This window comes from Mytilus galloprovincialis, chromosome 1 (assembly GCF_965363235.1).
Source record: "Mytilus galloprovincialis chromosome 1, xbMytGall1.hap1.1, whole genome shotgun sequence".
In the NCBI taxonomy this organism is placed as follows: domain Eukaryota; kingdom Metazoa; phylum Mollusca; class Bivalvia; order Mytilida; family Mytilidae; genus Mytilus; species Mytilus galloprovincialis.
The window spans coordinates 16,096,607-16,122,265 of NC_134838.1; the positions used below are offsets into that span (position 1 = coordinate 16,096,607).

Below are 25,659 nucleotides of genomic sequence, written 5' to 3' on the forward strand. Positions count from 1 at the left end.
TTTGACGTTTCAGCCATTTTAGCCTGTATTTTACACTGCAATGTTAAAAGCCTCTCGCTTCGACTTTTAGCTCACCTGGCCGAAAGGCCAAGTGAGCTTTTCTCATCACTTGGCGTCCGTCGTCGTCGTCCGTCGTCGTCCTGCGTTAACTTTTACAAAAATCTTCTCCTCTGAAACTACTGGGCCACATTTAACCAAACTTGGCCATAATCATCATTGGGGTATGTAGTTTAAAAAATGTGTCCGGTGACCCGGCCAACCAACCAAGATGGCCGCCATGGCTAAAAATAGAACATAGGGGTAAACTGCAGTTTTTGGCTTATAACTCAAAAACCAAAGCATTTAGAGCAAATCTGACAGGGTAAAATTGTTCATCAGGTCAAGATCTATCTGCCCTGAAATTTTCAGATGAATCGGACATTCCGTTGTTTGGTTACTGCCCCTGAAATGATAATTTTAAGGAAATTTTGCTGTTTTTGGTTATTATCTGGAATATTATTATAGATAGAGATAAACTGTAAACAGCAACAATGTTCAGCAAAGTAAGATCTACAAATAAGTCAACATGACAAAAATGGTCAGTTGACCACTTTAGGAGTTATTGCCCTTTATAGTCAATTTTTAACCATTTTTCGTAAATCTTAGTAATCTTTTAGAAAAATCTTCTCCTCTGAAACTACTGGGCCAAATTTTACCAAACTTAGCCATAATCATCATTGGGGTATCTTGTTAAAAAAAATGTGTCCGGGAACTCGGCCAACAAACCAAGATGGCCGCCATGGCTAAAAATAGAACATGGGGGTAAAATGCAGTTTTTGGCTTATAACTCAAAAACCAAAGCATTAAGAGCAAATTTGACAGGTTGTAAAATTGTTGATCAGGTCACGATCTATCTGCCCTGGAATTTTCAGATGAATCGGTTGTTAGGTTGCTGCCCCTGAATTGGTAATTTTGAGGAAATTTTGCTGTTTTTTTGTTATTATCTTGAATATTATTATAGATAGAGATAAACTGTAAACAGCAATAATGTACAGCAAAGTAAGAACTAAAAAAAAAAAGGCAGTATGCATGACCAAAATAGTCAATTGACCCCCTAAGGAGTTATTGCCCTTCATAGTCAATTTTTAACAATTTTCTTAAAATTTGAAGATTTTCAATAACATTTTCCACAGAAAGTACTGTTATAGATAGAGATAATTGTAAGCAGCAAGAATGTTTAGTAAAGTAAGATCTACAAACACATCACCATCACCAAAACACAATTTTGTCATGAATCCATCTGTGTCCATTGTTTAATATTCACATAGACCAAGGTGAGCGACACAGGCTCTTTAGAGCCTCTAGTTAAAATAGCTCAGGAACCTGTATTTTTGCAACAACGGTCATTATGTTTCGTTTAAATGGTGTATATTGTTGTGTATATTCATTTTCTGCCCCGGCAACCTGTCTATCACTTAAATTAAAATTAAAACAGACATTTTTTCAAAATTCCCTATCATTTTAATGTAATTTCCGTGACCCGTATCCGATTTCTTTAGTATAATATTCAAATAAGCAAAGTGGCGTTGATTTCTGGATATGCGTTAAAACGTGTATTTAAAATCTGTCATATGCCGTCTGCGCTTGCGCGTACGTCCCATAGCATCAATTGTCAATTGATGCCATGTAAATAAGTGACGTTATCCAATCAAAATGAACGTTACAAACGTTGAACATTTGCATTAGAATTTTGATTTGACGGTCGCAAATCTCCGTTTTACTGTCTCCGCTACGCGTCACCAGTAAAACTGCATTTGCGACCGTCAAATCTACAATCGACGGTGGCAACTCTTCAACTACAGTACAGTTATTCCTTAATTGTGGACACACCAATAAGATCAGATATAAGACCCTCATGAGCTCGGTGTAAAGTAAAAAAAATGTAAAAATCAATTATTAAATAAATTTGTTCGATTAACCTTGAAGTGAAGACTAATAAAAACTTGCGTGTATAGAGTGAACCCCCTAAATAAAATAATACTGTGTTCTTGACGACTTCCCACCGCGATAGAAATAATATTTTACTATATAGTATGTTAATAACCATAAGAGCAACTCATATGTGCACCAAACTTGCTTATTTCAGTACAAATCTAAACATATCATTTGCAAATACTTGTAGTCAACAATCTCTTCTAAGTGAGTTTAAAATTCTTAAGGACAACTCCTAACATCAAGTTATTAATATTGTTACAAGGAAACTTCGAACATCAGGATTCAAATAGATTGATAAATAAACATTCTTATGTTGTACTGTTATACCACTGTCCCAGGTTAGGGGATGGTTGGGATCCCGCTGACATGTTTAAACCCGTCACATTATTTATGTAATTCAGTGGTTGTCGTTTGTTTATGTGTTACATATTTGTGTTGCGTTCATTTTTTTTATACAAATAAGGCCGTTTTCTCGTTTGAATTGTTTTACATTGTCATATCGATGCTTTTATAGCTGACTTAATATATGCGGTATGGGCTTTACTCATTGTGGAAGGCTGTACGGTGACCTATAGTTGTTAATGTCTGTCATTTTGGTCTCTTGTGGACAGTTGTCTCATTTGCAATCATACCACATCTTCTTTTTAGCTCACCTGGCCCAAAGGGCCAAGTGAGCTTTTCTCATCACTTGGCGTCCGGCGTCCGTCGTCCGTCGTCGTCGTCGTCGTCCGTCGTCCGTCGTCGTCGTCCGTCGTCGTCGTCGTCGTCGTCCGTCGTTAGCTTTTACAAAAATCTTCTACTCTGAAACTACTGGGCCAATTTTTACCAAATTTGGCCACAATCATTATTAGGGTATCTAGTTTAAAAATTGTGTCCGGTGACCCGGCCAACCAACCAAGATGGCCGCCATGGCTAAAAATAGAACATAGGGATAAAATGCAGTTTTTGGCTTATCACTCAAAAACCAAAGCATTTAGAGCAAATCTGACATGGGGTAAAATTGTTAATCAGGTCAAGATCTATCTGCCCTGATATTTTGAGATGAATCAGACAACCCGTTGATAGGTTGCTGCCCCTGAATTGGTAATTTTAAGGAAATTTTGCTGTTTTTGGTTATTATCTTGAATATTATCATAGATAGAGATAAACTGTAAACAGCAAAAATGTTCAGTAAAGTAAGATCTACAAATAAGTCAACAGGACCAAAATGGTCTGTTGACCCCTTTAGGAGTTATTGCCCTTAATAGTCAATTTTTAACCATTTTTCGTAAATCTTAGTCATCTTTTACAAAAATCTTCTCCTCTGAAACTACAAGGTCAAATTAAACCAAACTTGACCACAATCATCATTGGGGTATCTTGTTAAAAAATTGTGTCCGGTGACCTGGCCAACCAACCAAGATGGCCGCCATGGCTAAAAATAGAACATAGGGGTAAAATGCAGTTTTTGGCTTATTACTCAAAAACCAAAGCATTTAGAGCAGATCTGACATGGTAAAATTGTTTATCAGGTTAAGATCTATCTGCCCTGAAATTTTGAGATGAATTGGACAACCTGTTGATAGGTTGCTGCCCCTGAATTGGTAATTTTAAGGACATTTTGCTGTTTTTGGTTATTATCTTGAATATTATTATAGATAGAGATAAACTGTAAACAGCAAAAATGTTCAGCAAAGTAAGATCTACAAATAAGTCAACAAAACCAAAATGGTCTGTTGATTTCTTTAGGAGTTATTGCCCTTTATAGTCAATTTTTAACCATTTTTCGTAAATCTTAGTTATCTTTTACAAAAATCCTCTCCTCTGAAACTACTGGGCCTTAAACCAAACTTGGCCACAATTATCATTGGGGTATCTAGTTTAAAAATTGTGTCCCGTGACCTGGCCAACCTACCAAGATGGCCGCCATGGCTAAAAATAGAACATAGGGGTAAAATGCAGTTTTTGGCTTATAACTCTGAAACCGCAGCCTTAAGAGCAAATCTGACATGGGGTTAAATTGTTTATCAGGTCAAGATCTATCTGCCCTGAAATTTTCAGATGAATCTGACAACCTGTTGTTGGGTTGCTGCCCCTGAATTGGTAATTTTAAGGAAATTTTGCTGTTTTTGGTTGTTATCTTGAATATTATTATAGATAGAGATAAACTGTAAACATCAATAATGTTAAGCAAAGTAAGATTTACAAATAAGTCAACATGACGGAAATGGTCAATTGACCCCTAAGGAGTTATTGTCCTTTGTAGTCAATTTTTAACAATTTTCATAAAATTTGTAAATTTTAACTAACATTTTCCACTGAAACTACTGGGCCAAGTTCATTATAGATAGAGATAATTGTAAGTAGCAAGAATGTTCAGTAAAGTAAGATGTACAAACACATCACCATCACCAAAACACAATTCTGTCATGAATCCATCTGCTTCCTTTGTTTAATATTCACATAGACCAAGGTGAGCGACACAGGCTCTTTAGAGCCTCTAGTTATATATAATTATTAAGAATTGAAATGTATCATTTAGTAAAATCAACAAAGGTGTGTGATTTACCGAATGTTATATCATTTCGTTCATTTCTTTTTGACACAGTCATTCTTTATCATATTAATCTGTTAGTTCATAAGTTCATGAGACATATGCGTTTATATTAGGTGACGTTTCATCGAAATAGATAGTGTTTTCAATATGTTAAGTGTGGTAGCATTGCTTGGATTCCTTGGAGTATTTTCAGCTCACCTCTGTTTAGTAGAACCTCATCAGAGTGGTATGTACACTCATTTATATAATGTAATTCTTTATTAAACACTCAGACACAAAATATGTGTTACATGAGGACAAGTTACAAATCAAATACAATAAATGACAGAATAGACAGATAATTATTAACAAAAGTGTAATTTCTAAAGATAATAAAACTTGTAAGATACATGCATCTTTCTAAATGAAGGTAGATAGTTTCTTAATAAATATACCAGGCTCAAGCTAGCAGCCACTCGCTAGCAGCCAATACGCTAGCAGCCAGTTTTCGGATATGTCTATGAACCAAAAAATTGCATAAGATTCAAACGTACTCAATTTTTTTTTATTAATATATAATAACCAATGTGTCATCAGTGTTTAATATATAATAAAGCAGTCGGAGAACTATTCGATGATTTAAAAAATATCTAGTCCTGTTCATTAATTTGAGACAATAGTAATCGATGTCAATATACCAAACAGTGTGCTCCCCGCTTTTAATTTTAATAGTCAACAGTTTTAAGTGTACATGGAATCGTAAATATGTAATAAAAATTATTCAAATGCTTAAAAAAATGTTTGTAACAGGGAATTGACATTAAAATCATAAATTAATTTTGTGATATTGTGTCAAACAGCTTTCCATATTCTCGGCATTCTGTCAAATAGTTCCTGAAAAGTTATAATTGTTCTGCATGACAAGAAAAGAAAGTTTCACTCGTGCATTAATATTTTTTAATTAGACAAATCTGTTTTAACGAAAAATTCTATTTCTGAAGCAGTGGATATCGACTACTTTTGAATAGACAAAAGGTTTATATTTTGTAAATCAAGTATGGTGGGCAGGGAAATTATTTATAATCTTTAAAAAAAAAAAAAAAAAAAAAAAGAAATAAGTATTGCCGTCGAACATTTTTTATTAACATTTCCGTAAGGGTGGGGTAGGGTGTCCGACCCCAACTTTGGACCTAATTTAAAAAAAATCTAAGCTTAAGCACACCCTGGATTTTTTTCCAAGTAAACCTTACCTATTCAGCTTCACATTGCACCTAGTGGCGAAAAAAGTATTGCCGTCAAACATTTTTTATTAACATTTCCGTAAGGGTGGGGTAGGGTGTCCGACTCCAACTTTGGACCTAATTTAAAAAACATCTAAGCCTAAGCACACCCTGGATTTTTTTCAAGTAAACCTTACCTATTCAGCTTCACATTGCACCTAGTGGCGAAAAAATTATTGCCGTCAAACTTTTTTTTATTAACATTTCCGTAAGGGTGGGGTAGGGTGTCCGAACCCAACTTTGGACCTAATTTAAAAAAAAAATCTAAGCCTAAGCACACCCTGGATTTTTTTTCAAGTAAACCTTACCTATTCAGCTTCACATTGCACCTAGTGGCGGAAAAAGTATTGCCGTCAAACATTTTTTATTAACATTTCCGTAAGGGTGGGGTAGGGTGTCCGACCCCAACTTTGGACCTAATTTCAAAAAAATCTAAGCCTAAGCACACCCTGGATTTTTTCTCAAGTAAACCTTACCTATTCAGCTTCACATTGCACTTAGTGTCGAAAAAAAGTATTGCCGTTGAATTTATTTTATTAACATTTCCGTTAGGGTGGGGTTGGGTGGCCAAATATATGATCAATCGTCAAAATCTGATACTTTTATACGAGAAGCCATATCTGCTGCAGGAAAATTGAAGTCTATGTTAAAACTTTCAGAATTACATCATGGAGTGTCTGCAGATTAAAAATACATCAAATGAGGACCAATAACTGCACTCTGCCGCTACCGCTCTATGGCGCGATATTAAAAACCTCGTTTTTTACTCGGATGGCTACCCTAGTGCCAAGGAATGATACTACACTCATATTTGCAAATTCCAACATTTTTTTTGGCTTGAAATTTTCAAAACTTGCAACCACCAGGAAAAGATAAAGGTTCATAACATTTTTGTTAAACAAGATATTTAAAAATAATTAGTTTTTTCAATTGGAAATAATTTTTTTTTTAAATATCTTGTAATTTTGGTTTAATACTAACACTGAAAAAAAAGATTAGCAAACGACATCTTATGACTAAGTACATAAACTGATCGTATCAACACTACACAAAAATATGAATTACAATAACAGTGCTTAGTGGATCATGGATTATGACCAAAGTATTTCCATCAATAAACACTTGTTTATGCGATTAAATACGACAATTCTACTACTTGAACGATCTTTTTTGATTTGTTGAAAAACAAACTGCTATCGCGAAAATATGATAGTTTTTTACACCATGTGTTATAAAATTCTAATTATCCTGCATCATGAATCGTTTGCAGAAGCTGGAAATTACAATGTATAACGAACTTGTTATACTAGGCGAAGGAAAAATCCCGAAAACTTCAAGTAACAAATGGAAAAAAATATTCAACCCTAACACGGTAAAATCTAACGAAGCTGTTTACACTTTTGTTTAATTTACAACTTAAAACCAACAGTTCTTTTCGTTGATTTTTGCAAGAATCTACACAGCATGTTGACTTTAAATCATTAATTTTTACAATAAAATTTTTAAAAATATGCTAAAATATTAAGTTCCTAGTTTATAATAAAGAAAAAAAATCAGCATCAAATTTAGCTAACCAGTCAGCAGTCGCAGATTTACTTATTGTTACTGTACATTGACCTTACAAATATTTTCATATGTATAACTGACGTCGACATTTGGGCCATATACCACAATCAATGTCCTCCCTATGTGTTCTTTGTAACGTTTTGTCACATAACAACAGACCATGAACGGTTTCTGCAAGTTTTTGGTATGTGCAATGTTTGGGAAAAGTCCCAGTATATATCCAAAATTTAGAAAAATGGCACTGACTCAATTAAAAAAAGCCTATACACATCCTTAGGGATATGGAGTAGACAAGAGGTGTTCCGAAAACTGTCAATATTACCTTTTGGCACCTGGCATAATCACATTTTGTATGTAATTTATTAAAAATGTGCGCACGGTCAACGCTTTTATAACCCTATAAATTTACTAAATGAAGCATTCAATACTTACACCGAACAGCAAGATATGAAGGGCCCCACAAATGGCATGCGTAAAACCATTCAAACTGGAAAACCAACGGTCTAATCTATATCATTGAAAATACTAGAAAAACTAATTAACCACACATTTTTTTTCTAGGATCATAAAAACACGATTCCTATCAAGTTTTTCTTATATATGCCTGTGCACTTTATTGTGGATGCTCATGTCATCTTGAATGTTACATAAAATGTAGGCTAATTTCAGAATGGCGCGAGATAGCTGTTAGCCAATAAAAATTACGTATTATAATGAAACATACATGTAATGTAATTATAAAGATATAGCAACTTTAAAAAACATCTTAGCGACAACATTCTAAAAATGTATGATCATCAACCACATACCTGGTAATACAATATGGTAATCACTCCGTGTCTGGAAAAGACAGGAAACATATACATACCTAAGATCCAACATCAACATCACCCACATACCTGGTAATACAATATGGTAATCACTCCGTGTCGTCTGGAAAAGACTGGAAACATATACCTAACTAAGATCCAACATCAACATCAACCACATACCTGGTAATACAATATGGTAATCACTCCGTGTCTGGAAAAGACTTGAAACATATACCTAACTAAGATCCAACATCAACAACACCCACATACCTGGTAATACAATATGGTAATCACTCCGTGTCTAGAAAAGACTTGAAACATATACCTAACTAAGATCCAACATCAACATCAACCACATATCTGGTAATACAATATGGTTATCACTCCGTGTCTGGAAAAGACTGGAAACATATACCTAACTAAGATCCAACATCAACATCAACCACATACCTGGTAATACAATATGGTAATCACTCCGTGTCTGGAAAAGACTTGAAACATATACCTAACTAAGATCCAACATCAACATCAACCACATACCTGATAATACAATATGGTAATCACTCCGTGTCTGGAAAAGACTGGAAACATATACCTAACTAAGATCCAACATTAACATCAACCACATACCTGGTAATACAATATGGTAATCACTCCGTGTCTGGAAAAGACTGGAAACATATACCTAACTAAGATCCAACATCAACATCAACCACATACCTGGTAATACAATATGGTAATCACTCCGTGTCTGGAAAAGACTGGAAACATATACCTAACTAAGATCCAACATCAACATCAACCACATACCTGGTAATACAATATGGTAATCACTCCGTGTCGTCTGGAAAAGACTGGAAACATATACCTAACTAAGATCCAACATCAACATCAACCACATACCTGGTAATACAATATGGTAATCACTCCGTGTCTGGAAAAGACTTGAAACATATACCTAACTAAGATCCAACATCAACATCACCCACATACCTGGTAATACAATATGGTAATCACTCCGTGTCTAGAAAAGACTTGAAACATATACCTAACTAAGATCCAACATCAACATCAACCACATACCTGGTAATACAATATGGTAATCACTCCGTGTCTGGAAAAGACTGGAAACATATACCTAACTAAGATCCAACATCAACATCAACCACATACCTGATAATACAATATGGTAATCACTCCGTGTCTGGAAAAGACTGGAAACATATACCTAACTAAGATCCAACATCAACATCAACCACATACCTGGTAATACAATATGGTAATCACTCCGTGTCTGGAAAAGACTGGAAACATATACCTAACTAAGATCCAACATCAACATCAACCACATACCTGGTAATACAATATGGTAATCACTCCGTGTCTGGAAAAGACTGGAAACATATACATAACTAAGATCCAACATCAACATCAACCACATACCTGGTAATACAATATGGTAATCACTCCGTGTCTGGAAAAGACTGGAAACATATACATAACTAAGATCCAACATCAACATCAAATTATTGCAACTCGTCTTCAAATTGCCGCTATAGAGTTTCGATACAGTAAAAAAAAAACATACCGCATAGTACGCTACAAAAGGCCCCGATATGAAAATTTAAAACTATTGAAACGAGAAAACTAACGGTCTGATTGGATTGCAAAAATTATGAACGATAAACAAATATGATATACAGCTACAAATGACAAACTTAACTCCCCCTCTCTATATCCGAGCCTTTTATAGCTGACTTTACGGAACGAGTGTTTCTCATCGTTGGCCTATGATTGCTAACATCCACTTCATGTGAGTTCTGTTAGACAGTTGTATCTTTGGCGATCTAACCAGAACACTTCCGTTCGTCATTTTCTGAATTGAAACAGATTGTTTTCAATATTCATAAATTGTATACATTGATATTTTTGAAATGTAAATTGTTTGAAAAAAGTAAAATCACAAAATTACTAAACTCCGAGGAAGATTCAAAAGAGAAGGTCCCATATAGCTATCAAATGGCACAAAATCAAAAGCTCAAACACATCAAACGTATGGATAACAACTATGTTATTTCGCGGATTTCAAAACTCAGTCGTTCCCAGGAAATGGCAGTCAATAAATAGCACTGAGTCTCAGTCTGGACAATTTTAGAATAAATTTTAAATGTCACAACCAAATTAATCTATGAAAAAGAATTTGTAAAACGAGAGGGAAACGCTGGGATAACACTTAATTGTGTATAAAAGTAAAAAAAAAAAAAAAAAGTATATCTGAATAATACAAATCCTTTTGCTAACTAGATGATGGAAGAAAAAAACCTATTTGTACCAAAAGATCGCATCATTAAAGAAATAAAAAGAAAAGTACCCAAGATTATAATTTACAAAAGCGGAATGAAAATCATTACGATGTATTACTGTATCAGACCAAAAAACTGAACCCACTTCTAAACTTTTAATATTTAATATGTTGTAAGAAGACAGGCTGTTATTAAATTCTTATATACACTAAATTAATAATTCATCATTGCAATAATAATTTGGTCATTCAGTTTAAAGTGTGTAATCTTTATATTGACCTTGGGTCATAATTGACGATGGTATATAAACTCCGTTATCCCAAATTAATTCAGTCAAATTTGCAACAAAATGAGGTGTACGTCATATTTAATTGTCTTTATTTTCTCTTTGTCTTTCTGTGTTGCAGATGATCCGTCTGGCTTTGCCGAATTTTTCCGAACAAACTTAAACGAATTTAATGACAAACCAATAACATTTTCATATCCTGTTCCAAGATGGCTAAAAGGAACATTGGTAAGTAAATATGATATAAGAGGGTAAGAAGCTTAATGCTATGTGTTCATTTTGGAGAAGACTAAACTTACTTGTGAAATCAGTTTCTGGTCTTTTTGTCTTTTTTCTCAATTGAAGATAGTTGAATTGATATGGTTGCGACATTCAGAATTTTCTTTGTTTTTCTTTGTATTTCCATATACAGGCAGCAACAAACTTTGTCGAACGTTTGGAAGTTTGATTACAAATAAATCCTTAGATTGTTTTTTCATCCAAAACTTGAAATTAAGGAAACAACAGACACGAATTTGAAAAAAAACACGATCATCTCAGTACCAGAATCTATAACAAACGAGATGATTTTCATTTTGAAATTATCAATTTCTTCCACCTTAGTCACAATATACCAACTTCACCTGCATAAGGGATAAACATGTTCCAAGTAATTCTGTATTCCAAAACATGCAGCAACTACTCAGACTTTGTAAAAACGTCTCCATTGTTTGAGCAGAAAGGTGATGAAATAGGGGGAATGTCATAGAACGTCTCATTTATTTTCTAAAAAAAGTTCCGATTGAAAGCCGTACAAAGACCTTTTTGATAAATATTCCGTATCAACTTCACAAATAATGGTCTTGAAGTGTAGATTCTGGGTACTGACGTTGTTCATCATCTTAGTTATATAATTCTTATTTTTGTCTGTATTAGTATTACATTTACTGTTTAGTCTGTTTTTGGTCTTATTCATTTGACGTGGCTCTGTACGTATGCATCCCGTCATTGTGTTTTTGTTCTATGATAATTTTTGATTACATTTTTGCCTATTTTGTTCTAATATGCTTTATCTCTATATTACTTCTGTGTTTCTTTGTTAAATGTGTCGTGGCTCTGTACTTATACATCTTGTTGTTTTGCCATAGTATATGTTTGTTTACATATTTGTTTGTTTTTATAGTGATTACGATAATAACACAATGCTGACTGCTGTCCCCCTATTTTTGACATGTTTACCTATTATGTCCGTTTGTTTTCTTCACACATCGTTTTCCATAGAATGGAATTTCATGCGACTGTCATAAAAGTGCGAGATTTAACTAGCTATAAAACCAGGTTTAATCCACCATTTTCTCCTTAGAAAATGACTGTACTAAGCCCGGATTAAGACAATTGTTGTCCATTCGTTTGATGTGTTTGAGCTTTTGATTTTGCCAACTGATTAGATACTATCCGTTTTGAATTTTCCCCGGAGAACAATATTTTTGTGATTTTACTTTTTTCTTCAACACAGAAAATGTTCTGTTAAAGCTGTATTTTTTAAGTAAAAATATTGCCAGTTAAAGATCGGAAACTGTGGAAATAGAAACACATAGTTTTATTTTGACAAAATCTTTAACTTCTGTTCGTTTGTTATACACGACATGACTTTTAAGAATGTATCATATTCTCCCTACAACTATACCCCACTGAGAGATCCAAATACGAATTTTGAAGTGGTAATTTTATATAATCTTAACCAATTCGATTAAGTTATTTTTTTATTATCCTTAACATGCCGAAAATCTCTATACATGGCAGATTAATAGAGCCAATTTTGGTGGGTTGGTGGGTTTTGGGGTGGGGCGGGTGATGTAGGAAGTCGTCTGGTTTTTTTCTGTCTTAAAAGAAACAATAATTTTCCTTTAAAGTTAAAACAAAAATAGAGTTTGTCATTGAAACAAACCCTGTTGTTGTTTTTGTTAGGTTTGAAAATTCATACCCTGATGTATACAGTAAATTGAAGATTGCGTATATGTTCAATTCTGACACCTTGTCCATAACTCTGGTCTCCTCAAAATAAAGACTGTATAAAATGTACATATGAAATACATAGGAACCAAGTTAATAATAGTATGTGTTCTTCAACGGGTCAATATAATGAGAAAATATAAGTAAATTTGTTTTAAATTAATATTCATTTGATGTGGCTCAGTACTTATACATCCCGTCATTATTCGAGATGGCTTGTAAAACTAAGATTTATTGGCAGTATTGACCACAGCTTTTTATTATTAAACACAAATTTAAATATGTACACATATAGATTCAACGATATATATTGTTCAACTAGATAGATTCATAGATGTATAGATCATTTTTTGGTTACCTCTGGCAACCTACAGATAACTAGATCGATAGATGTATGATCCTGGGATACAGCGATCAACTAACTTAGCTGTTGGATCCTGGGATACAGCGATCCACAAAATGTACTTTTAATATCACTAAAATATAGACAACTGTAACTGTAGTTTATCACACGCAGCGAAGTTGCCAAATTGATTAGGTACGGTATATGTCAAACTCAACCGTACCGGATCAACCGCCACTAAAGTGGGGATGAAGCTGCGATAGGACTGTGGCCAATACTGTTTTAAAATTACTTAAGATATACACATACTAGTACCAAATGTATCTGGATATGTATAAGAACCAGAACAAATAAACATTTCAAGCGCACCTTGCAAATTATTCAGAAATATATCATTACCGAGGTCTGTCAAATGAACACCATCTTCCTTTAAAAAAGTACTATTAGGAAGAATATCTGGATACTTTATATAATGTCCCCCATTCTTTAACACGAATGATGCAATGGCACTATTTATCCTAATTCTGCATGCCATCATGCTATCCTGACTTATTGAATGACGCCAATTTGTTCTCGGTAAAATTTGAGACCAGACAATCGAACTATTGGGTAGATAACTTTGTACCTTCTCCAAGGTGGTCTTGATTTCATTCCTTAAAAACCCTAGTTTTGTCTTCCCCAAATCATTTCCAGCAATATGAAGGACAAGATATTTCAGCGCTTTTTCATATTTCATCAGTCTTTTTATTGTTGATTCCAAATCTTTTATACCCATGCCACCAAATTTTAACTCCTATTCTATGTAGACCTAAATTAACACCACATGTTCTACTTCTTGCATGTACAAATGCATTTCTTATCAAAGATGAGCCTACTATCCATACTGACACTTCTTGGCCTACAATTTAATACATGTATGTATTGACATGAAATATTCTAAATTGACCTTCAAATTCAACGAAATTTATTCAAAATTGTGGTATTCGTATATAACTTTTGAAAGTATCAGAACTCCAACGACCCATTACTTTAATTTGCTCGTCAGAAAAACCAAGCATAGTTGCTGAAGTAGCACTACCGATTCTAAATGAGTGCGTCCCATACTTTGATTGATCAAAACCAATATACCCCAGGGCTTGTTTTAGAATTCCTGAAAACTGATATCGAGTCATCGGAGAGCCATCAAAGTGGCAATATAATTGACCACTAATTCGAGGTCGAATCTTTAAATATTCTTGCAGTAATTTTACCGGACAAATTCCAACGCCACAAAAATTGAAATCCCTCGACCTAGCTGGTCTGTTTTTGAAGACGCCAAGTATATTTTTATATTATGATAAGTAACCTCCACATTTTCAATTTTAATGGCATGATTAGACCCTTCCCTGCCACATGCAGTTGTCATTTCACCAACTCGCAGAAATGCAAAAAATCCCATTGAAAAAGCACTATAAAATAAGACAGCTTCATATCTGGAGCTACAAAATGCGGGCAAAATCTTTATAATATTTTTTAACAGATCTAAAGTAATAGGTAATCTACTGTCAGGTCTCTTTAACTTTGACCTTGCCATTCCATCAACCATTTTTCTTACAACAAATAATTGAGACATATCTTCGTAATTATTAATCTTATTATAAAAACTGATAGCTGAGATATAACATTTCACCGTAGATGGAGCCATGTCCAAGCAAGACATGTATGCAATGAACTGAGTAATGTGGTTCAATGGTATTGGAAAACTATGATCTAAATCAAAACTATCCCTAAATTTAGCCAAAGCATTTAAGGCTCGTTGATAAGCTTGAATTGTATTAGGAGCAAGCGAACAATTAATTAATCTGTTTGTTTCAGACTCAATATCAAATCTCTGAACTCTTCTGGGTTGTTTTCTGGAACCGACTCGGCCCCGGGTGCTAGTTCCCGGAATCTCTTCAACTGAAAACGAGAAATCGAGTCTGCAATTTCATTTTTACAACCATCAATATGTTGTGCTTTAAACTGAATATTGTGTTGCATTGTAAAAAGAACAAGGGGACGAATAAATGCCATCAAACGCTTCGACTTGGCAGTTCTTTTATTGATAATGCTAACTAATGCCATATTGTCAATTCGAAATAAAATCTTTCGATTTTGGAAATTTGATGCCCATATAAACATAGCTAAAACAATTGGAACTAACTCTAAAAAAGTAATGTCCCTCATGATTGGCATATTTGACCATGCTTCCGGCCATTTATATTGTGCCCATTTACCATCAAAATATGCACCACAACCTAAATCAGAGTTACCACAGCTGTCAGTGTACAAATGCAACGTTTCATTTGTTATCCACGTGTTTTCTGATAGATAACAATCTCCGTTAAAATGTTCCAGAAAAATCAGCCAAATTTTTGCATCTTCTCTGAGATCATTATTTATTCTAATTGAATAAAAAGGCTTTTTATTTTTTATAGACCCTATGACATCATAAAACCTGCGAAGGAAAGCCCTAGACGAAGTAATCGCCCTTGAACAGAAAGCCATCAAACCCACTACTGATTCTAAGTCCTTGTGTGTAATCTTTTTATTCAACAAAATCGGTTCAAGTAAGGACTTTAGCTTTAACAATTTGTCTTGTGGTATTCTGACAACCATTTCAACAGTGTCAATGACCAATCCTAAAAATTTCAAAGATGTTACAGGTCCAACTGATTTTTCCGAAGCAATCGGAACACCTAGTTTCTCACAAATATCTGAAAAAGTGTCTAGCATCATTTGACATACAGGTGTATCCTCAGGGCCTCCAAATAAAAAATCATCCAAATAATGCACAAGTGATTTCACTCCACTCCGTTCAACTACTAACCAGTGTAAAAAGGTTGAAAACTTATTGAATAAATTACATGAAATTGAACATCCCATAGCCATACTTTTATTTACAAAGAACTTTTCATCAAAATAAATCCCTAATAATTCAAAATCTGATGGGTGCACTGGCAGCAAACGAAAAGCGGACTTTATGTCCCGTACTCCAATCAATGCAGACTTTCCGAGTGAGCTGACCATTTGTATAACTTCATCAAAAGATGCATATTGAACGGAACATTCATCGCGATCAATAAAATCGTTGACCCCGGAACCTTCCGGATATGATAAATGAGATATTAACCTCCAACCTTTCTCTTTTGGTACTAGACCGATAGGAGAAGTCCTAAGAGTAGAAATAGGCTTTTCTAAAAAGGGACCAGCCATCCTACCCGCTTTTACCTCCTGATCTAACTTATCCAACGTTTCAACTTTATGACAATTTGCCGACTGTAAATTTTTGGAAATAAAAGAAATTCTCAGACCTGAATATTTCAAACGAAAACCACATAAAAATCCTTCATATAATTCTTTTGCTACACCTGCATTCGGATATGCCCTCAGCATATTTTTCAAAACACCAATCTTAATAGGGGTTCTACCAATTCGCCATAGTTCTGATATTTGGTCTAGATCTTGTTTGTGTGAACTGTGTGGCATTTCTTTGGGGAAATCTGACTCTTGACTCGGCGCTCCTTGGGCGAAATTGAAACTGGGGCCCTGCTCTATACTGAGACCCGGGTGCCCGAAACTGAAACTGAGAGCCCGTGTTATATTGTGTATTACCAACATGTGGTCTCACATTTCCCAGTTGTCTTTGACAGTTTATAATTGGATGTGAACCATTACACCTTAAACACAAATGGCTATAAAAGCAAGGTCTTTTCCAACAGCTTCCCTCATAGTTATAACTATAGCATTTGTTCCCATGACCACTACTGTCTTGAATATTACTATTAGATACATTTAAGGACACATTTGAGATAGTATTCACTGGTTGCATACAACCAAAGCTCATTGTCTATATTACTCCATACACTGGATGGTTCATGAGCTTTTCTTAGTCTATATTGCTCATCATAATTTTTCCAACCCATACCTTGGTTTCTTTGAGCCCCAAGGTGTATTGTGTGCATGTATTTTAACAGTTCCTTAAATCGGTTTACGTGCACAGCACAATAGATATAAATAAAAATGATGAAAGCATCTGTCCACTTTTCAATATTTGTAATTTTTGATTGTTGAGAAATGGGTTGTAAAATGAATCCCCCTTGAGCCCATGTCAACTTTTGTTTGTCAGAACCCGTGTTGACTGAATTATTTAATAGACAAGCTAAATCTATGAATTCCCCTTTCAATATTTTTTCTTTAAAAGAGGGACGAAAGATACCAAAGGGACAGCCAAACTCATAAATCTAAAACAAACTGACAACGCCATGGCTAAAAATGAAAAAGACAAACAGAAAAACAATAGTACACATGACACAACATAGAAAACCAAAGAATAAACAACACGAACCCCACCAAAAACTAGGGGTGATCTCAGGTGCTCCGGAAGGGTAAGCAGATCCTGCTCCACATGTGGCACCCGTCGTGTTGCTTATGTGATTACAAATCCGGTAAATAGTCTAATTCGGTAGGTCACATTCATGAAAGGGAAGGGGATTGTAGTTACGACGTAAGGAACATATCCGATATCATTTGTGAAACGGTTATTCCATAACGGTCAACCAACTCGTGATGGCGTCCGTAAAATTTACGAAGGGATGATTTCAACTTCACTATTTGGAACTCTTGGTTTAATAGCTTCCTTGTGAGCAGTAACCCTCTATCAAGAAAATCATGATAGGAAATGCAAGCACGGGAATATCGTATCAATTGGGAGATATATACCCCGTATGCATTGACTGTGTTACATTTATGCCTAGATTCTCGTGAACACTTTCAATTCTATTGGGAATTTGTACATAATCATTATTGGTCACATTACCTGTTTGTGACACAAACTGTGTGTTATCAACAGTTGACTGGAGGTCTATTGCTCGTCTTGGTTGCCATGGTATCATGTCCGGAATGTGGACGGAGTTGTCCTGATTGCTAGAAAATGTTGGCATCAACATTCTTGTCGTTGATACTGTTGCAGTTGTTGGTATGGCAGCGCCGTCATGTCCAGATGTATAGATAGCCTCAGGCCTTGTAACCGTCATAGATGATTGTACTGACGCCCGTGACGAAACTCCCTTCGACACCACCGGGGTCCTTCTTACTCCAGCTCTCGCTGATGCTGTACGCTTCCTGGTACCTCTTCTCAACATACTGAAACTCACAAATAGATTTATTTATTCATTTATTTTTATTAAATTTATTTATTTACTTATTTCAAATTTATTCGTTTTGTTTGTGTGTGTAACCAAAAGTCTTTAATCAATGACAATATATCTTAAAGCTGTAACCGTTCAAACGATGTATGTATGTATCGTTTTTGTTGAATTGATAGTATGTCGTATTCTACGAAGTAATTACTTCCGCACTGGGTGAATTATTCACCAAATATAAAGTCACAACAAAAATATCATTTCTTTAACTTAAGTCGTATTGTGATTAAATAATTTTTCTTTTATTTCATATTCGGCATCACGTGGCGGCCACGCCGTTTTTAAATTCAACAATTTCTAACTATTTTACAATTATTTTTTTTTTTTTTTTTTATTAAAACAATTTTTTGTATTATCCATATATCTCTTTGCATATTATACATATATAAAATACCAACTTTAATATCCACTATAGTAATCTACTTGATATTTTCAAAATACTTCTCTCTGTAATTATACACGTCTGTTCACTTGCAGCTCAAAGTTAAAAAGAACGCTAACGTCAAATTGACGTCACCACTATACATCTTATCGACTACATATGAATTTATAAAGGAAAGCACTGCAACGGCCGAGATTAAAACTTTCCACTAGAATAACCGAATTTATGTATATTACATAAATTCTATTATGTTATTTTGCAATGGTAAATATTTGTATTCTTGTCTTTCATTGTTGCAAATGTGCTTTTTCTATATGCCTTTTTGTGTTTTTTGTTAACATATCCGTTTGTTTTCCAAGTGGTATAATACAATGTTGACTGCTGTACACCTACTTTTGACATTTTAACCTATAATGTCTGTTGGTTTTGTTCACACAACGTTGTCAACATAATGGAAGAAGGTGAAATTTTCATAAAAGTGAGAGGTTTCGTTTTATTTGTGTTTTCCATGTTATAATAACTATGTATGTTGTATTGTCGTTTGTTTTTTGTTGCACTTCAGTGTTGTTTCGTTGTTCTCCTCTTATAGTTGATGTGTTTCCCTTAGTTTTAGTTTATAACCCGGATTTGTTTTCTCTGAATCGATTTATGACTTTTGAACAGCGGTAAACTACTGTTGCTTTTATTTAGCTAGCTATTAAACCAGGTTATAAAAGTAAAATAACAAAAATACCAAACTCCCTTTATCTAACAGAAATGACTCAAACGAACATTATTATAAAACTATTAAAATGATGATCTCATAAACTTTCAATTCATACAGTATAATACCGGTTATTACATTCACTTATTATGACTCGTCAAAATATCTCTCCTTTTGTAACTTGTATAGGATAGAGATTGGAGTTGCACTTTGTAAGTACAGCTGTTTTAAAAAAAAACTACACCTCTTTTGGAGAGATATATTATATTCATAGATAAATTGTTTTGTTTTCGTATTGATTCCTAGATATATTATCTCTGTTTTATCTCGCAGAGACATAACGTGGGAATGTTACCAGTATAAATGAAAAAAAAATGTAGCGGCAGCCGTGATTTCTGAGGGAGCCCAACATTTCAGTACAAGTTAAAACTCCTCGAAGTTCGAGGCCTATAAATGTTGTAAATATGCCGCACAGCCCTATAGTATGTCCTTTTAAAACAAATCGTAGTACAAATGAGTTTTGCATTCTAGGATATTTTTTTTTCTCGAAATTTCATAGTAAAAGTGATACAGTTTGAGTTCCTATTGGATTATTTACAGAAATCCATCCTATAAAAACAAGTGTTGTTGAATAATCTCGCTTCATTGATATTTTAGCCAACGTTTTGCCCTGTTTCAGTTGGTATATTTGAATATTCTTCTTCTTTTTTAGATTCGAAATGGTGGTGGCAGGTATGAAATGGGACAACGCTCATTCACTAATGCATTTGATGGTTTTGGGAAACTTCACAGTTTTACGTTTTATGGCAACGGGACGGTATCGATGTCTGCAAGATTTCTACAGACTGAATACTATAAAAAGTCTCTAGCTTCTCATACAATTGCACCATATTTTCAGTTCGGTAAGCTAGTTCCCCCGTATAACGAAATAGAAAAAATGGAATCGCTGATTAACCAAATGGAAAACTTGAACGTAAATGTATATAGAATACGTGATTCAAAAACTGGACAATATGAATACATGTCCATGAATGATATTTGGAACGTTTACCAAATTGAGGAAGATTCATTAAAAACAGTACAACTTATTAAACCACCAATGAATGTAAAGTCACATATCTATATCCCCGGCTTTTCATCCGCACACCCAATCAAAGAATTCAGTAAAGAAACTTACCTGACGTACTTGATGAGTGTTAGCATAGTTCCTTACATTAAAAGTATCATGACTTTGTATCGAATGACGTCTGTTGGCCACCGAGAGGAAATTGTCACGTGGGATATTGAAGCACAAACATACATGCACTCATTTTCTGTCACAAAAAACTATGTTATTTTCATTGGTCAACCAGTTTCAATAAATACAATGAAAGTAGCTGAATATGGTGACATAGCAGAAGCAATGGAATATCGTTTCAACGATCCTACGTTTATTTACGTTGTTGATTTAAGAACAAATAAGGTGACCACTGTGAAATATGATAAATTCGTGTCCTATTTCCATCATATTAATGCTTACGAAGACAATAACAAGATTATTGTTGACATTTGTACACAAAATTCATCCAATATGTTTTCCATGGATTTGAACTATATTCGTTCTATATCATTGCGAAATAGTATCACTCTCTATAGTGGTATAAAACGCTTCACAATAGATATAGTTACACCGTCGGTTTCTGTAGAATCTTTCGAACCATCAAAAAATAATTCATTTGCGAACAATTTAGATATGCCAGCCATCAACGAGAATTTCAGACACGTTAAATACTGTTACGCTTATGGAGTAGTCATTAAAGCAGACGACAAACATTTTAATAAATGGGCATTAGTAAAAAAAGATGTATGTAAAGTAGACAGCGATTTATCATGGTTGGTTGATAACCATTACCCATCTGAAGCTTGGTTTGTACCTACACCTAATAGTACCAGAGAAGATGACGGTGTTTTAATGACACATGTATTTGATGGCATCAAGAAAGAAAGTTATCTTGTACTCATTAATGCTACAAGTATGCAAACTATCAGTAAAGGCATTTTACCTACCACCATGCCTTACAGTTTTCATGGCAGATTCTTTTCAGACGTTTAAAACAGGATGCCATTTTTCAAGAAACTATTGTCTTTTTTTAATTTTATTATTGCTTTTACTGTTTAGATAAATCTTATTATATTAAATACATTTTGTTTCTTTATAAGTGAGGGTTGACTTTGTTTCCTTTGTTACTTTTAGATTATTCAATGAAATGAAAATATGAACGTTATTATTACTCTGCAACCTCTCAACATGTTGCCTTCCTAGTACAAAGTGCGATTTTACTATTTCATAAAAAACAATCCGCCAAAAAGTGAATTTGATTGATTGATTACTGTTTGTTCATGTCAAGTGGCATATATTTCAAGAATATTCAGGACGAAAAATAATTTATCAATTAACACAATATATTTTTTTTGTACCATTTTATGCAGAAAATGATTTGGTTTTTGCTTTTTGGTCAAAGGAGGGTTCAAAGAGGTTCTACTTGTACTTATAGACGTACATGTATAGACAATTCATAAATGTATTACTACTAGTATTCAGAATAGGGTAAAGCATTAAAAAATTGTCCAAAATCTGATCTTCGGGTCTTAGCTGACTAAGAAACGACTTCTCCGTTACCTTGTCAATATTCAAACTGAGATCTTGATTACTATATGCATTAATTTTAGCGATGATAGCCTATCGTAATTAATGGTTGATCGTACATCTGTTTATATCCGACGCAGTACGTTGAATAATCTCTCCGCGGTAGCACTTGTTACCGGCATTGTCAACATAATAGTATCTATAGCAGGATACAGCACTTGTCTAACGCAGCGAGTGTCTTACTCAGCGAAGTTGACATTTGATCATGAGGTGTTACTATACACCAGTGTGTTTGCCATCGAGTGACTTCCCGATTGATTGAGTCTAAACATCCTAAATAACATGACAGGTCAGTCTCGTGTGTATCGAATAATGTTGCTATTATAGTGCCTACCAAGACTGTGAGAGGTAAACGAAATTGACCTTGAAACGATCTTATTGCCTTTTGATGTCCAAAAATAGGCAGATCGGACATATATTGACTTTATCTATACTGACCATATACATTTGGATTTATTGTAATTAATAATTATTGCAATGAAACTGAAAAATGTTTTTTTTGTGAAGATAAACAATATGTTTACCTTGCGTAGCCGTACGCGTGTGTACAATGTATTTCAGCATTTCTCTTCGAAAAATTGCGTGTTTAATGGAATAGAACGTATCAATAGAAAATAATCTTTTTTCCCTGCAAAATACTATCATTTTATTACTAATTTATACTCGTATGAAATCGGTCTCCTCCTTTAGTAGAATAGATATGCAGGCGTTGCTATAATATTGCTACACAGAAATGAAAACTTTATGATTTGGTAGTAAGGAGTGTTTTTATGGGTTGATTTATGCTCTTCTCTTTTGTCGTAAAACTTGTTTTCAACCAACCCTCATCGTCGTTTTCAAGATACGTATTAGAGTTACATATATCTGTTGAGTCTTTTATTTTCAATTTCAATGGAAATACGATTCCAACATTGTCACAAATCTGGCACTATTCAGTGAGATGACATCATCTATATAGTGGAAAGTGAAGTGTCAAGATAATGGTAGCTTCTTTTCAGTCGTCATCAGAAACTCTTGCATGAAGTCACCCTCGTATGAAAAATGAACTAGTCATTCAAGCTATTCAGGAAGTCTAGTTGTAACTAGAATCGTTGCGTAATTATGGATTTTTTTTCTTCAAAATTATTCTTATTTGATGAATTAATGCATTTAAACAATGAACAACGCAATTTAAGCAATCAAGAAGTCATGTTTTATAATGTTTTTTTCTGGTTTTTTAATTCTTTGAAATTTCAATTTTCATCAATTTATTTTCTATTTATGTTTGTCTAAATCTTCAATTTCTTTTTTATGGTTCACATTAAATAAATAAAAGGTCTTTTCGCTACATCAATATTTATAATAAAGCTACAAATCAAACAATTAGAAAAGTCGAAAGATGTTTATTTCAGTCTGGTAGTTAAAATGCAGATTGTAATCTCTTAGTTTCGCCCCCTTTATTTCAAGCAATAGTATGATTTGCGCACATATTGTTTTACTTAAAAATTTTCAGATTCTTAAGAATTTGTTGAATAAATCTTATATTTAAAACAACATACAATGTTTAAATAGGAAGAAATGCTTAAAAGCTGTTTTTTTTCGCAGATGGTGGTAATTTGGGCAACTGTATGAGTTGTTATGATTTGCTGTTTGATTAGAAGTAAGCATAATTTTAGGAAATTTATGATGTGAAAAACTTCTTTGATAGTCATTACAGGGATTTACTTAGTTTTAAGTGATTAGCAGTTGCATCAGATAGAAAAATTTGGGTTTTCACTCATTTTGTTAACTTTTACTCGAATTTCAGGAAACGTGTGCTGTCTAGCAACAAAACGCTTTGAACATTTAAAAATGCATATGATTAATGACTGTTAATCTCTCTGCTAAAAGTTTAAATTGTTTGCATATATGAATTTAGTGTATAAAAGTCATATGCAATCAAGCTGAAATCTTAGAAAATATGTACTTATTCGTCCTTGGCCTTTGATCTTGATTTGACGGAAATTGCACCGTACGATTTTTTCACGACCGGGCAAAACAGATAGTACAGATGTGTAGCTTTCAAATGATATATGATTTAGCCGTGTGTTAGGTAGGTGCATTAAAAATTTAATTTTATGGTTAAAGTCACTCGCCTATTATTGTCAATTCAAAATATCTACTATAAAATTCATAATACTTCAAATTTTAGTATTAAACTTTCAAATCATTATACTTGGCAGTCAGAATTTAGAGTTACCATAAACATGCTTTCAAGAAGATTATTCGATATACTAGGAGATGATGAATTGGATACAATTCCAGCATCTGTATCTTATCTGAGTTTTGATTCTCCTCCAGTAAAGGATAATGACCTTATGTCTGTGATGACTCCAAACAGTAAAAGAAATCTTTTTCTTGATGATGACGATGATTCTGGCCTCGGGTTGGAAGACCATATAACATCCAGTTTGCCGAAATCCACAAAGAGACTGCGTGAAGACGACGATAACCCAAGATGTTCAAAACGACCAAAAGTATATTCTGATATAAAAGCTGTGGTAACCAAACTTGAAGAGAACGACGACTTCATTGCCGATGGTAGTAGATTACATACTTTACCAACTGTCACTGGAAAACATGCTGATTTGAAAAGCATCACTCCACAGACACTTGCTAATGTTGTAAACGGAGACTACGATGACGCCATCAGTGACTACAAGATCATCGACTGCAGATACCCATAAAAGGCCATATGAGTTTGAAGGCGGTCATATCAGAGGAGCAGAAAATATGTATTTGCACGAGACCATTTTAACTTTACTTCGGCAACCCACTAAAAGTAAACAGATAGTCATCTTTCACTGTGAGTTTTCGTCTGAGAGAGGTCCAAAAATGATACAATTCCTAAGAAGCAAAGACAGAGATCTCAATAAAGAGAACTATCCATCACTGAACTTTCCGGAAATTTATTTACTTGACGGCGGTTATAAGTCATTCTTTAACGAACAGCCTAAACGTTGTGACCCAGTGAGCTATCGACCAATGCTTCATTCTGACCACTCAGAAGATTTGCGACATTTCAGAGTCAAGTCAAAGTCGTGGACCTTTGGAGAAAAACGAAGATTTGCTAAAAAGGTGATGAAATTTTAGGACTGTGATGCAGTTGGTTATTACGAATAGTGCTTTAATTAATCTGTGATATAAGAATTTTAAGTGCTTTGTTTTAAATAGTCTTTTTTTATTGTACTTTTTAGTTATATTATATATTCATTTATTATTGAGATATTAAAGGTTACAAATAATCATATTGTATTTTATCTTTTATCCTTAAAATACCACAGTAGGACTATAGTGCCACTACGTGAAATATGAGTTTGCTGGTATAGTGAAACCAGAGACATATATAGTGTGAAACATTAATTCTCGTTTTGTAATTTCCAAAATGTCAAATATAGATTAACAACATGTAAAATGATTGTGTGAATGATTTTTAAAATCATTTCTCGACCATACTACATTTGTGCTGATCATTTTATAAGAGAAGATCATTTGCACGAGATTAACCGGTACGAGATTACCCTCTCAACAAGAGAAATATTGTTAAGTTAGTTTTAGGGAGTCAATACATCACAAG

The 25,659-nt window shown here is 34.1% G+C and overlaps 1 protein-coding gene, 1 long non-coding RNA gene and 1 pseudogene across 2 annotated transcripts; 2 read left to right on the forward strand and 1 right to left on the reverse strand.

Moving 5' to 3' along the window:
- Window positions 1-4,597: 4,597 nt before the first annotated feature.
- On the forward strand, window positions 4,598-20,564 carry LOC143067217 (uncharacterized). Its single transcript, XR_012975879.1, has 3 exons — window positions 4,598-4,736; window positions 10,858-10,964; window positions 20,091-20,564. It is a non-coding gene; the product is annotated as an uncharacterized LOC143067217 (long non-coding RNA).
- On the reverse strand, window positions 14,786-16,468 carry LOC143067209 (uncharacterized). Its single transcript, XM_076240309.1, has one exon. It carries the CDS (start codon window positions 16,303-16,305, stop codon window positions 14,908-14,910), a length of 1,398 nt encoding a protein of 465 aa, XP_076096424.1. The 5' UTR covers window positions 16,306-16,468; the 3' UTR covers window positions 14,786-14,907.
- Window positions 20,565-24,289: 3,725 nt separating the features above from the next.
- LOC143061951 (M-phase inducer phosphatase-like) lies at window positions 24,290-25,183 on the forward strand (annotated as a pseudogene).
- The last annotated feature ends 476 nt before the right edge of the window (window positions 25,184-25,659 follow it).